At 35.1% G+C, this 14,525-nt stretch overlaps 1 protein-coding gene across 7 annotated transcripts in view; it reads left to right on the forward strand.

The window, feature by feature from the left end:
* LOC150100493 (thiamine transporter 1-like) overlaps positions 1-14,525 on the forward strand; it is a 344,253-nt gene that overhangs the window by 255,445 nt on the left and 74,283 nt on the right. The window contains exon 10 of one of the 7 annotated variants that reach the window (XM_090402460.1): positions 13,228-13,335. The exons of the other annotated variants lie outside the window; for them this stretch is intronic. Within the exon in view, the coding sequence (XP_090258586.1) occupies positions 13,228-13,230 (3 nt within the window). The 3' untranslated portion in view covers positions 13,231-13,335. Of the gene's footprint in view, positions 1-13,227; positions 13,336-14,525 lie in introns of those variants that run through there. 7 annotated transcript variants of the gene reach the window in all.

Below are 14,525 nucleotides of genomic sequence, written 5' to 3' on the forward strand. Positions count from 1 at the left end.
TATATAGTGTTATAACCAGTGTCTTCATTCATCAGTAGTATTGTATTTGGAAGCAAACAAATTTTGAAATAAATAAAATTAATCTGTATGAATACTCACTCACCTAGGTTATTCAGGCAGGTAATGTTTCATAGCACTGCTTTAATCAAATGCAAAGTCAGTAATTGTTTTAACCAGTATTGTTTTAATAATTTAAAATTTATAATAAATAATTAATTTTAATATGTTGTTTGAAATAACTTATGTATGATGTGTTATCAGCACTTCATTATTATTATTATTATTTTCTTTTATTTTTTTGATAGTGGTTTGTCATCTGATTCGCTGATATATACCCTTAGGGGGGGGTGTACAGGATATTATGATAGTATGACATGAAAAATTTACATCATTGTTAACTTCCTATCGGTTTTCTTCCCAATTAACCTGCTCTTCTGTCAAAACTCCAATATTATCTGACCTTATATTTCTATCTTCTAAGGTACTTCTGTTAGTCCACATTGATCTTAGTTTTCCTCTGGGTATTTTTCCTGCCATCCTGACAAAGATCAATTGTTTTGGTAACCTTCTCTCTCTCTCTCTCTCTCTCTCTCTCTCTCTCTCTCTCTCTCTTCCCCATTCTGTTTAAGTGATCATACCACTGAGATTAGTTCTGCTTGACACCTTCCTGAATGCTAACAATGTTGAGCTCTTTTCTAATAGCCTCATTTTTGATATGATACTGCCATTGATGTTGTTCATTTACTTCCATAATCTCTTTCAGAAATCTCATATACAGGGCTCCAAAAATATTGTTTAAATCCACTAGGCAGAAAAAAAAAAGTTACTTGTCCATAATATGACTTGTGGTAAAAGGCATATATATATATTTACTACCACTTCACTTGGGAAGTGGTAGTAAATTTTACCACAAAGTAAATTCTCTTTGTGGTAAAACCCTTTTACCACAAAGAGAACATCTTTACTAACAGATTTAAAACATTTAAAACAACCAAATTCAAATTATGTGCAATATTTTGTAAATTCTGGCATGTCACTCTTTAATTGCACTAAGCCATTCTTTTTTACCCAGCATGTTACTTCTGTTTCACTAGCTTGTTAGTCTTACATGATCAAAAAAAAAAAAAAAAAAAGAACTTGTTCATTTCACTCTTATCTATCCAAGTACAGCTGAATTATTTGAGAAGAATTTATGTAAACAAATGCTTTTCCCATTTCTAAGTATGCATCTCATATAATGGATGAGTTCACTCTCAATCAAAATATCTGAAGAAGCATCTGGAAGAAAACTCACTAATGGAATCTTTACTTTTTTTAACTAATTTTTGTTTAACAATATCAGCTTTAACCAGCACAAATTCTTTATATTTCTTGTAATTTTGATTCTGTTCTACTACTGAACATATAAGTTTTTAAGTCAGTCAGTGGTTTATTGAATTAGCTTTATAATAGGCTGTATTAAAAAAGCATTTTAGCTGTTCAAACATTTTAGAAGATTCATCTTTCTTTGAAAAGCAACTAGAAATTTGTTTCCTGGGCAATGACTGGCCAAGTCTATATAACAGCATATTTTTTTATTTATTTATTATTTTTTTTTGTGAAAAGTCTCATGAATCATGGGACTGCTAGCAGAAACTCTTGTTTACTACAAGATTCGAGGCCTTTTTTGAAGTGGGGACATTTAGGATTCATGAGACTTCAATTTTCAATACAGCTTCAACTTTCATAGCACAACCAGTTGAATTCCCTCAGCCATTTGTTCATGAAAACACATCTTGATTGTTTTTAGTCGATGACCCAACAGAACTCTTTTTTTCAAAACTTTGCCCTCAGTTTTGCACTCCACAAAAGTAAAAGATGTAGTTTACATTTCCTATCATTTATTGGCCATAATGGAAGGTGAATTTATATAAATTATTCATAAAATAATTCAGTGGGAAAGACAAGTTTACCAAATCTGAAGCAAATGGTTAACACTTGCCAGTGGAGCCAGACTAACTTTTCACAGGGTAATATCAATAATGTGATCTGGTCTCTGACTTTGGCTTTGCAAGATAATTATGTTTTTTAAATGACAAGACAAGACTTCCATGAAAAGAAGAACTTGTTCATTTCACTCTCTCTCATCTATCAAAATACTGCAGTTGAGTTTCAGAGGAATTATGTAAACAAATGCTCCTTCCCATTTTTATGCATCCATTTTATATAATGGATGAGTTCCACCCTCAATGGCAGTGGAAAGATGGTAAAATACTTCCATTACATAAAGGTGGCTGGGATATAGAAGTAACAAACTACAGATCAGTTAATATATGAGGAGCGGATGCTCAAGTATTGGAAAAGCTGGTTAAAGGTAAATTACAACAGCGGGCAGATAGTGCTATGATACTCTGTAGTAGGCAGCATGGTTTTGTAAAGGGTAGGTCCTGTATTAGTAATTAATTAACATTTTATAATAAAGTGACAGTGGAATTGGATAAAAGAAATGGCTACACCATGATACTGCTAGACTTTGCAAAGGAATTTGACAGAATACCACAATGAAAACTATCCATTTGCTCCAACTTTTGTTGGAACAAATGGAAATGAATATGAAGCTAGTAGCACAGATGGGTGGAGGGGTGGCAGACAGACACCAGAGAGTAGTATATGATGGAGTGGAATATAGGAGAATGAGGGTGACATAGTGGAGTACCTCAGGGTTCTCACTAGGGGCACTACTCTTTAATTTTATTTATGGTATAGAGAAAGATTTAAGTGAGGGTGGGGAAATATTTTAGTTGTTTGCTGATGTTGCAAAACTGGGGAGGGCAATAGTTGATAAAGGTGATTTAGATATCCTGCAGGATGATTTAAATACATTGGCATTGGTGAAGGATAATGATCGTCAGTTTAATGTTGCAAAATCTAAGTTTATGCACTCTGGATTGAAAAAATTGCATACTATGCATCACATTGATGGTACTGGATTGCAGTAAATTGATGAGGCTAGAGACTTAGGGATAATGGTGGACAGAGAGTTGAAGTTCACAAGGCATATTGCAAAAGTTGGTAAAATAGCTCAAAGGATTACTTGCATGTTGAAAAACACACTAACAAGTAAAGAGAGGAAAGTTATTATGCTCTTTATAAGGCTATGATATGATTGCATCTTGACTACTGTGCACAGATTTGGTCACCTGAGTTTTTTTTGGGGATTACTAGGTGGTAGAGAGGATTCAGAGACCAGTGACTAAGCTTATGGCAGTCCTGTGGAATACTCCCTATGAGGATAGGTTGAAGGTGTGGGTTACAAAGTTTAGTTAATAGGTGGAAAAGAGAGTACATTATAGAAACATAATATATTAAAGGGGTTTTATAAAATCAACGCAAAGAAATTTTTCAATATGTGACAGTCAGTCAGAGAACTAGGGGTCATCCACAGAAATTGTGTAAGAGTGTGGTGAGTAAGGGTGTGCAGACTAGATTTTTTTGTGTGGAGAGTGGTGAACGAGTGGAATGAATTGTCAGAATTAATTATGAGTGCCCTGACAGTGAATGAGTTTAAAGAGAGGTATGATAAGTTTTGTGTATAAACGTTAGTGTGAGTCTCTGGACTCCATGGAGATACACTATGATAATAATAATAAAAAGCCTTTCCATCATGTATGTTCAAGTATATAATTACACTAAGCTCATTCATGTTGGGAATTGTAAAAATAAGCTTACTCCAATATTACATTACAAATGAGTACCCAATTAAGGGTTAAAATGGTGTTGGGAGAATTAATTCTGTTGTCTGTTTACATATGTGAAGTTGGCAGTGAAACAGTGAAAATCAGTCTCATTATAACCATTTGAACTAAAGGTAGTTCTTAAACAAAGAATTGTTTATTATCAGAACCAACTTTAGTGCAAATGGTTATAATGCAAAAAAACTATCAAAAAGTAATCAATAATTATGGCAGTTGTCCTAACCCTTTCACAAGAAGAAATTACTTGAATTTGTATTCCATATGTTAAGGGACTTTCTGCAAAAATAGTAAGATTACTTCGACAGATTAATGTATGAGTTGCTTTCTATTCAGTTTGTAAACTTAATACATTCCTTATCTCACCAAAAGACAAATATCCTTCTCTATCTTATTCTGGAGTTTATAGAATCCCCTGTTCTTGTGGCTTATGTTATTATGGATAAACTGGTTAATCCGCACAAATTTGTCTGGAAGAACATCAGGATTACATTTCTCTTAACGAACCCAGCAAATCTGGTTTAGTAAACCATGCTTTATCTACAAAACACAGAATTCATTGGAACAAAACCAAAGTGTTATACAAAAGTTACTTTCTTCTAGAAAGACTCTACAAAGAAGACACTTACATTTACTGTGAAGCAGACATTCACAACCCAAATCTGAACAAAAATTATTGCCTAAAACTTTCTCAATTTTGGGAAGTTATATCAACCAATAGTCACCATTCATGTATTCCATATTTGTAATTCTAGTAGCAAGACTTATACATTGGTCATACATAACTGGGTAGGTAATTAGCTTACGGAATTAACAACGCATATAAAGGATATTAATTAAAGGCACGTGAAAGTGGCCACAATTTTCTGTTTCTATCCCCCTCTATCTGTTTGTAAAATTTTCCTTGTCAAACGGAACATTTGACAAGGTTATAGACCATAGAAAAAGTTGGCATCCCTTATCCACTCTACCAAAGACCAACCACTTCCCCTAGACCTACCTGGTGTATACCAGGTCCCTTGCAGTTGCAAATTGTCCTACTGTGGCCAAACAGGCAGGATAGCAAATATCAGAATTTCAGAACAGAAAGACTACATCCGGTTTCAACAGTACAGCCACTCTGGGCTGGCAGACCATGCCTTAGATACCCACCATAGAATTCATTGGAAGAAAACTAAAATAATACACCGCAGCAAGTTTAAGTATGAAAGATTATTCAAGGAATCATCAGCAGCTCTAAAAAACGTTCCAAACCTCAAGAAATTTGGGTGCATGAAACTACCCCAAATTTGGGAGACTTACATTATGAGAACTTCAGTGCACGAAAGGCCCGTCAATATGGCAAAATGAGGTGAAGATATCGAGACAACTAAATCAGCTGACGTTCCTAAAACGCTGCCGGGATAACAAGGTAATTCCTAATTGTGTTAAATTGAAGCACCGTTTTACTTCACAGAAAGCTCTCCGTATTTATAATTGCACTATCTTCGCCCTATTAAGATAACAAATTACTGCGGTGCGTGTTCTCCTTGCCCATGAAAACAAAACCTTATGGACGCTAGAGGAAGAGCTTTCAGATACGCTTGGCCATGATCTTTGGACAATTCTTTATGACATCTCATGCACTTCGGCAAGAAAAGAATTCAAAAAAATACGTAGTTGGCACTTGAAAAAATACGAAAACCTGATAAAGAATTCTACTTCCTTACCACAGCCACTACTCAATGCTGTAGTCAACCTCTCGTTTGTAGTTTTAAAGCCTGAAGCACTCACTGCACTTTCACGTGGCCACAATTTTGCCCTATCTCTTAAAAGAATACCTGCCGAGGAAAACACGATCCAAATAGAATGTGGGATTTGCAACCTTCCTAACCATATTGCCAACAACGTCAGACTGGATGTAGCCGGTGTTCTCACCAAAGCAAAACCTCCAAAAACCAACTTATCCAAAGATGAATATGCAGCTCTACTAGAAATGAAGAAAAACAAAAAAATAGTAATCACCAAAGCGGATAAGGGAAACGCCACTGTGGCTCAATCAAAAGGACTACAAAGGTAAGCTTGCTTAATGCTTTAGTACTAGCCCATACTACCTACCTCCTTATTGAATATAATCCTACCAGCTCTCAGATTAGAACTCTCCACAGACTCCTTAAGAAAGTCACTTCTTGGCCTGTGGAAGTCACTAACAAACTGAAACCTTATAACTCTAGACCCCTCCCCCGATTATATGGACTCAAAAATACATAAACAAATCTGCCATTACGTCCCATAGTGGATGGCATTGATTCCCCCACATATAAATTAGCCAAACATTTAGCCAAAACGCTCACACACTATACTGCCAACACACCATCACACATAAAAAACTCAGCCCACTTTAAAGCCAGTATAGAAAACCTCTCACTCCAACACACTGACATAATGGTCAGTTTTGACGTCTCCTCCCCATTCACTAATGTCTCACTCAAAGAAACCCCAAGCTAAGTTTCCTCCCGATATCTCAGCCCTATTTCAGTTCACAATGAACTCAGGCTATTTCGTTTAGCAAGGAAAATTCTACAAACAGATAGAGGGGACATCCATGGGTTCACCACTTTCCCCACCCTGAGTTTATTGTGATTATGGAGACCTTTGAAGAGAAAGCTTTTAAACTCCATCCCACAAAAACCCACTATTTGGCTTCAATACGTGGATGATGTGTTCGCTATTTGACCACATGGCTCAGATACACTCCACTCCTAACCTAACCTAGCACACTTAAACAACCAACACCCCAGAGTCCAGTTCACCTTAGAAAAAGAGGAAAACAACACCCTCCCCTTCGTAGACACTTTAATCACTCGCCAGCTTGATGGATCTTTGATTTTCTCTGTTTACAGAAAACCCACCCATACTGGCAGATACTTTTACCAGCAATCCCACTCTTCCCCCTCACAACAATATGGGGTTATAAAAACACTACATAATAGGGCAAAATTAATCTGCTCAGATGACGAGGCCCTAACCAAAGACCAACCACTTCCTGTAGACCTACCTGGTGTATACTAAGGTAGGTCTAGGGGACAATTTGCAGGACAGCAAATATCAGGATTTCAGAACACAAAGACTACATCCGGTTTCACCAGTACAGCTACTCTGGGCTGCAGACCGTGCCTTAGATACCCACCATAGAATTCGTTGGAAGAAAACTAAAATAATACACCGCAGCAAGTTTAAGTATGAAATATTATTCAAGGAATCATCAGCAGCTCTAAAAAACGTTCCAAACCTCAACAAATTTGGGTGAATGAAACTACCCCAAATTTGGGAGACTTACATTATGAGAACTTCAGCCCAACTGTCAAGACAACCAAATTAGCCTGCCAGAGGGACTTTAGGAACAATATCAGTTTCTTGCCTTCTGCCTCATTTGCTTTTGTTAGTGCCTGCTTGCACATACCATATTTTTATGCTCCTGAAGATGGCAACGTGACGTTGCCGAAATATTGAAGTTATTCATTAAAGTTGCCTTTAATTAATATCCTTTGTGTGCGTTGTTAATTCTGTAAGCTAATTACCAGTTCCATATTTGTAATTAAATTTTGTTTATAATTTAAAAATAATTAATTAAATCAATTTATTGTAATTTATTTTGAATATCTATTAATGCAGCTGGAGCTATTCTCCTGCAGCCAGTATTGCACATAATGTGCAATATAGAAAGCACATCATGTGTTTTCAATTAAATTGTTCTTTTTTGAGTTTTCCTATGACTATATTGAGAATAACTATGAAATTTAGCCAAAACTTTTACAATAAAAATATTAAATGTATTTTCTGGTATTAATATTTTATAAAGATACTTGCTGTATTCTCATTTATTCTCAACTATATATCTTAAAGTGAAAATCTGATCCTGGCAGTTTGTTCTAAATGCATGTTTTTCAGTCTTCTCTTCCACAAATTTTTTTGCCCTTTCTCAAGTATATCTGCCAAAATCTTACCAGGAGAGAAACACTTAGGTGGGAAATACCTCTGTAAATTTTCACATTTAGTTTTATATTCCTTTTTATAATTAGATACTGTAACTGTAAAACTTTTATATTTCCATATTTGAACATTTATGGTCAAATAAATCCATCTGCTTTTCTGCAATTCAGATTTTTGATGACTTTTTCTACTTCAAGTATGGATATATATATACCTGATTGCATTCCTGTTGAATGTTTCTTACTGTGCTGACACTGCATGTTTCATTTAGCAATTTTTCAAAGTCTTTATCTTCATTGTCACCTTTATTATCTTTGATTGCTTTTATAGTACTCTTTCCTCCATTTCTAAACTTTTTCAATAGCCTCTAGAATATTTTGCCACCTTCCTGATATTTATTTTCTGTGTGTTTACCAAATCTTCCCATGACTTCTGTTTCACTAGATTTAGACAGTGCCTAGCTTTCTTACATTTTACTCTGTATCCTCTAAGTGTGCATGCTGAATGAATTAACAGGAATTTTTAATGTGCTTTCTACTTTTCTTCTGCTGACTGCATAACTTGCCAAGTACACCATGTAGTTCTGATTTTTCTGTCTATATAGACATTCTCACCATATGTCTCTCTGGCTAAATCAGTCAATGTTTTCTTCAAGATTTGCCAATGGATCTCCAAGATTTGGTTCTTTTATTCATTGTTAGTAGTATTTATTCACTGTGCAGGAGTCCAGCTTAATTCTTCAGTCTGTTTATTTATAAGTATAATAATAATAAATATATACTCTTATTTAGTAAAGAGCTCCAGAAAAAGATAAGCACTATTTTGTGTAGTAATTGTTGATACTGATTGCATTTTCATGAGATATTGTTTTTTATTTTTGATACTGTAGTGTAACTGTGATTGTTGTGTTTTGTGGGTTTGTTACTGACTTTTTTTAATACTGAATTTTGAAGCTTCACTTGAGCAAAACAAAATTGTGGTACAAACAAGATCAGCATATTGTGCAGCATGAAGATCAAATGTTATTAATGATGTATATTTTTCAAGGTTGGTTTGATGCTGTGAGTGCAACATATATGCATGGTAAAATGTGAGCCTGAACAGGAGAGGAAAAATGGTATGAATTTGTAGAATATAAGATATTTTGTTGGACTACAAATTATCAGGATGTAGAATTGACTGAAGGAATGAAAGTAAGTATAAATGTATGGTGCAAAAGACCAAGAATAATAGAACAAAAGCACATTGAGACTGTGGAAGTGAGAGAATCCATGAATGAATGCATGAATGAAAATAAGTGACAAGTAAGTGAAAGAAAGTAGAAATGAGGAATTGTAAGAAAGGAGTGGTGGGACGAGAGGGAGTGAGACTAAGGGAAACAGTGAAATTACCAGAATTCAAGATTTCAAGAATGAGTTGTTCAAGATGAGAAATGAAATGAGGAATATTCAGAGTGATATTAAACATTTGGTGGAAAGGAATGAAAGAGTGCAAAATGATAGGATAAGGAAAGTAGAGAAGAAGAAGTGAAAAATGACTTGAGAATAGCAGTAAATGGAGATGCCACTATTATAGGTATGGTGAATTAGAGAGTAAGAAAAAGAAATCTTGGAACTTCAGAAAAGAAAATTGGCCCAAATACACACAACCATTAGAAACATATTGCACTGGCACACCCATTAGTAAAGAACTTGATCAGCAACTACTAGAATTAAGTAACAACATAAAAAGAGCTGGAAAAAATTCAATTCCAGAGGACTCAGGAAAAACAACTGGGTTCCATTTTGGAAATAATATCACTGAAAGAGATATTATCAACAAATAGTTAAAGTAATACAGAAGAAAACAGAAAGAAGTTAATAGCATTAACTAAAAAAATTGAAGATGAAATTTCAAACTGCAAACAAGAAAAGTGGGAAGAATTCTGCAACAAACTAGATCCAAGAAAAGACTCACAACACTGGAATATCATCAGATTATTAAACAACACAACACTTCCGGATACTGATCACTCTTCAGACATAATCTCTCGGGAATTAATACAGCAGCAACAAACAAACAGATGGCAAATATACTAGCTAAACATTACTCAAAAGTAAGCAAACTGCAATACAACAACGAAGACAAAAGGTCTAGGAAAATTGCAAAACATCTGCTAACACAATCCAGAACCTATCCTTCTGAGATATCTTTGCTCAGGACCTCACAATGATAGAATTAGAAACCGCAATTAGTCAAATTGGCCCTGACAAATCAGCCAGTATAGATCTTATCTTTGGACATATGATTAAAAACATGGGAATAAAAGTCCAAACCCAACTTCAGAAGATATTTAACACTTCCTGGAATACAGGTAAACTGCAAAAAATCTGGAAAACATCAGTCATTATACCCTTACTGAAACTTAACAAAAACCTAGTGACTGTAAAAGCTACAGACCAATAGCTTTGACTAGTACTCTGCAAACTAAACGAAAGAATAATACATACTAGACTTTTGAATTGGCTCTTAGAAAATAAGAAGATTAACTTCTACCGAACAGCATACAGGTCCCAGCACTGTACAGAAGATCAATATTTTATCTTTGCCAGTCAATCATAGATGGCTTTCAAGAAAAACCACCAAAGAAGACAACAACAATTTTCTTAGGTCTTACAGCTGCCTTCGATTGTGTGGAGACAAAAGTTAATAAAAATTGCATACGATACTGGAATAAGGGGGGGGGAATGCATTAATGTGGATTTCAGATTTCATGAAAGGAAGAAAAATGAAAGTAAAAGTTAATGGAACTTCTTCCAACATACATCGAACTTGGGCTGGAGTCCCACGAGGTTCTGTTCTAAGCCTGTCCCTATTTCTCATCTATATGAACAATATTCATCCTCATGTAATAATGACACAAAAATAGCATGCTATGCAGATGATATAGCAATCTGGCACTCAAGCAGTAATTCTCAACAATCTGAAAAAGGCCAAAATAAATCAATAAAAGGCTTAGAAAGATGGGCAAAGGAACTCAAATTACAGATAAACCAAGAAAAAACAAAACTTTGTACCTTCTCCATTGATAGAAAAAAATAGACACAATTACACCCCCCATATCAAAATATATAATACAGTCTCCCAAATACTTAGGCCTAATCCTAGACTGAACTAAGATTTACAACCGATTTTACAAAATATATCTAATAAAGCTCTTAAAAAAATTAAATATCATCAAAAGGCTTTGTGGAACTAAGTGGGGTGCAAAACCAAAGACACTCAAAACTACATATACAGCACTCATACGACCCACTGTGGAATATGCCTCAACAATCGGGGCTCCAGCTTCCACTATCTCAAAAAAAAAAAAAAAAAGCATGACAGAGTACAATCAAGAGCTGCAAAAATTATTATAGATGCAGTCTCATCCACGAATAATTTAAAAGCTCAACAAGAATGGGCTTCACACACTAGAAGACAGAAGAAAATTCTCCGCAGTTAAGTTCACTGACAGAATCAGGAGCGAACAATAGGATCACATCTCACTTAGGACTTTCGATGCCTGGACCAGAAAATCTAGACTAAAGAGATCATCCACTTTACAATGTGATCATGAAATTAGAAAACAGAGAGACTTCGAGCACCAGTCCATTGAAATAAGCAAAGAGCCATTCTTTTCCACTAAATTACCAAAAAACACAATGATTAACTTAAATCTGCTGGAACCATGTTCGAAAATGGATTCACAGCATGTAAATAAAAGAAAAGGACTTGACATTATACACCACTTAAATAATATAAACCATTTCATTGCCTACACTGATGGATCATCTGATAAAGCATTCAACCAAGGAGGAGCAGGGGTTTTTATAACTCTACCTGGAGGTGAGGAAATAAAAATCAAAACCACAGCTGGCAAAATAGCTTCAAACTTCACTTGTGAATTCACAGCCATACAAGCAGCTCTCAAGTTCTATCTCTCTAATCCAGTAATAAATATTACAGAAGGAATAACTATCTACAGTGACTCAAAATCTGCACTTGAAGCATTAAAAAATGGAAAAACAAAACTCACATAGGAAATTCATGAACAACTAACAACTTTAAATTTGAAAAATAAGAACTGTACACTGCAATGAATACCAGCTCATGTAAATATTGAAGGCAAATATTGAAGAGAGCAGACACTCTAGCCAAAGAAGCAAGATACTTACCTAAAAAATTACATCCACTATCACTAACTGATGCAAAAATAAGATTTGTAAAACAAACTATCAAGAAGCAGCATGAAATCAGTGAAATAAATGAAAATAGAGAAATAACCACAATCACCAGGCTAAGGACGGAACATTTTAAAGGCATGAAAATTCATCTGGACGTACTAGAAGCTATGAAACATGCACGAACTGTCTAGGGATCGAACTAACACCTGCCCATATCTATTCTTGTCCAGCAATTGTTGCTGCTTTACAGAAAATGAACAATAACCCTATAGAAAAGCTCTGCTCCATCAAAGTTCAACAGATTGCCAAAGCAGTTCTACAGGCCCACAGTCATATCTAGAAGCTCTTCAGTGGACTCATCAATAATAACATTAGAGAGTCTACAAGGACTGCTTCCCAGGAGTGGGAATTAGCAGGATAATTCATGGATTCGATATGAGGAGTAAACAAAGAAGAGAACTAGTGATGGTTGTAGGAACAGATAATTTGGTTGGATTTTAGGAAAATGTAAGAACGGATATCAGGAGGTTACTAATGAGAGTGAAAGATAAGAATGTTGTAGGAAAGATTGTCACTGTGTTGCTGAAGTATGACAATTTGAGGTGGTGAGTGGGAATGATGAAAGGTATACTGGCAGAGCTGTGCGAGGAGAAGGGAGTACATTTTATAGATTTATGGCATACATTAGAGAGAATGAATTTGTACAAAAGTAACAGATTGCAATTGAATGGCTTTGGTGTAAGTTCACTGGAGAAACTGTTGCTAGAAGGAATGATGAGTGATGCAAGCAAGAGATCATACTCGTATGCAAGTGTTGCAAACTTCTGTAATTCATGCTACTTCTTCAAAAAACGTCCTAGTAGGAAATGCTGCCACTAAATTTAAAAATGTTTTCTTAGTATGCAATATATAGGTTTACGCATCTTTTTCTTTTCACTGGAGCAACAGTACCTTTACTTTTAATTTTTATATTAACGACACTAAAATAAAATAAATTAATAAACAGTTTATGATTCATAGCAAAACACCAAAACAGAACTAACGAGCAACAATGTTGGAAACTGAGTTCAAGATCCACGGAAAACAATTCCCAGAAAGATCAGATATTGTGTTCGAAACGAAACAGGACTGTCGTATATTACAGCATAATGTATCTTATTTTACGTAAGCTCTGACAAAATAGCTTGTGGATGACTGTTTTACATTGCTTATATTAGTCAAAACAACAAAAAAAAAACTTTTAATAATTTCAGATTTGTGATAGATGTGGTGCAATGCAGACTTTCATTACATGTCTAGTTTAACACTATATTTTTCAGTAATAAGTGAATTGAAGATCATGAGAGTGGAACAGTGTGAACTGAAGTGTTTATGAATGGAAATAGTAGCAGTAATGAGAGACGAAGAGAGAATGGGAATGCAAGAGGAACAGAGAAATGAAGAGAATTGGAATGGACATGGGGACATGGCATAGAGAGTGGACATCAGTAGTAGTTGTAAATGTAAGTATGAAGATTTTCAGCATGGGAATTAGAAGGTCTGGGATTTGAAGGGGTAGTTAGGTCTGAATAGATATAGGGGGTAAGTGGCTATGAAGGTGATTGTGTAGGTGTGGTGGGGAAACACAGCAGTTCACCTAAAAGTGAACCACTGTGTTTATTTACAAATGCCAGGAGCATTTGGGAGAGATGAAATTGTTTCACTGATTAAGTTTATTCCAAAAATTGTAGGAATAACTGAAACATGGTTGAATGAGGATGATATCCTGACAGGAATAGAAATGGATGCTAATATTTCCCTGCTATCATCAGCAAGGAAATTATGTCCACATAAGATAGACATAAAAGAGAGAAATAGTAGCAATGGTTTTGAAGCAGTGTAGTGTGGGGTGTAGATTAACAGGAAGAGATATTTAGTTGGATGTTGCTGTAGACCAGGGAATGTGGAGGGCAGTGATGAAGAAATGTATAAACAACTTGGTGAATGAAGAAGTCAATGGTGATTGATTATTATGAGTCATTATAATTATGGTGATATAGGGAATGAAGAGATATCATTTTAGAATAAGGAAAATGAGATTTTGAGAGACAATTGTCTTAGGCAGGTGAGGAACGAGAGTAATTTTAGATTTGATGATTTCATCAAAAGATGTGATGGTTAGTGGGGTATTGCACTTCATTCCAGTTGGTAAGAATGATCAAAACGATCCCCTGAGTTGTGGCTAGCCACATCAAGACTTCTATAAGAAAAGCTATACAGGGAATTACAAGGCTGGTGATTATTAGAAGCTTAGGAGCAGCTTGAGTTATAGCATGGAAGGAAAGTTGAGCAGAAAAGAAATAATTTTGCTTGGCAACTGACAAAGAGATACTTAACAGCATCAATATGTGAATGTATTCCAAAGGTCAAAAGGCTGAATAAAGTAGTATTGTCAGTGGAAGGGATTAAGAATGAAATCTGGAAAAAGGCAACACTGTTGAGACCACACAAGATGAATAATGATAATAATTATTTGTATAAAGAGCAGGACAGGAAAGATGACTCATTTGGTAAGGACAACAAATTGGAATTTTCTAATTTGCCTAGGAATTTTCTTGGCTTGATTTGAAATGGATGA

The sequence above is a fragment of the Typopeltis vanoorti genome, chromosome 13 (genome assembly GCF_054136105.1).
Source record: "Typopeltis vanoorti isolate ZY-2024b chromosome 13, IOZ_Tvanoo_1.0, whole genome shotgun sequence".
Taxonomy (NCBI): Eukaryota; Metazoa; Arthropoda; class Arachnida; order Uropygi; family Thelyphonidae; genus Typopeltis; species Typopeltis vanoorti.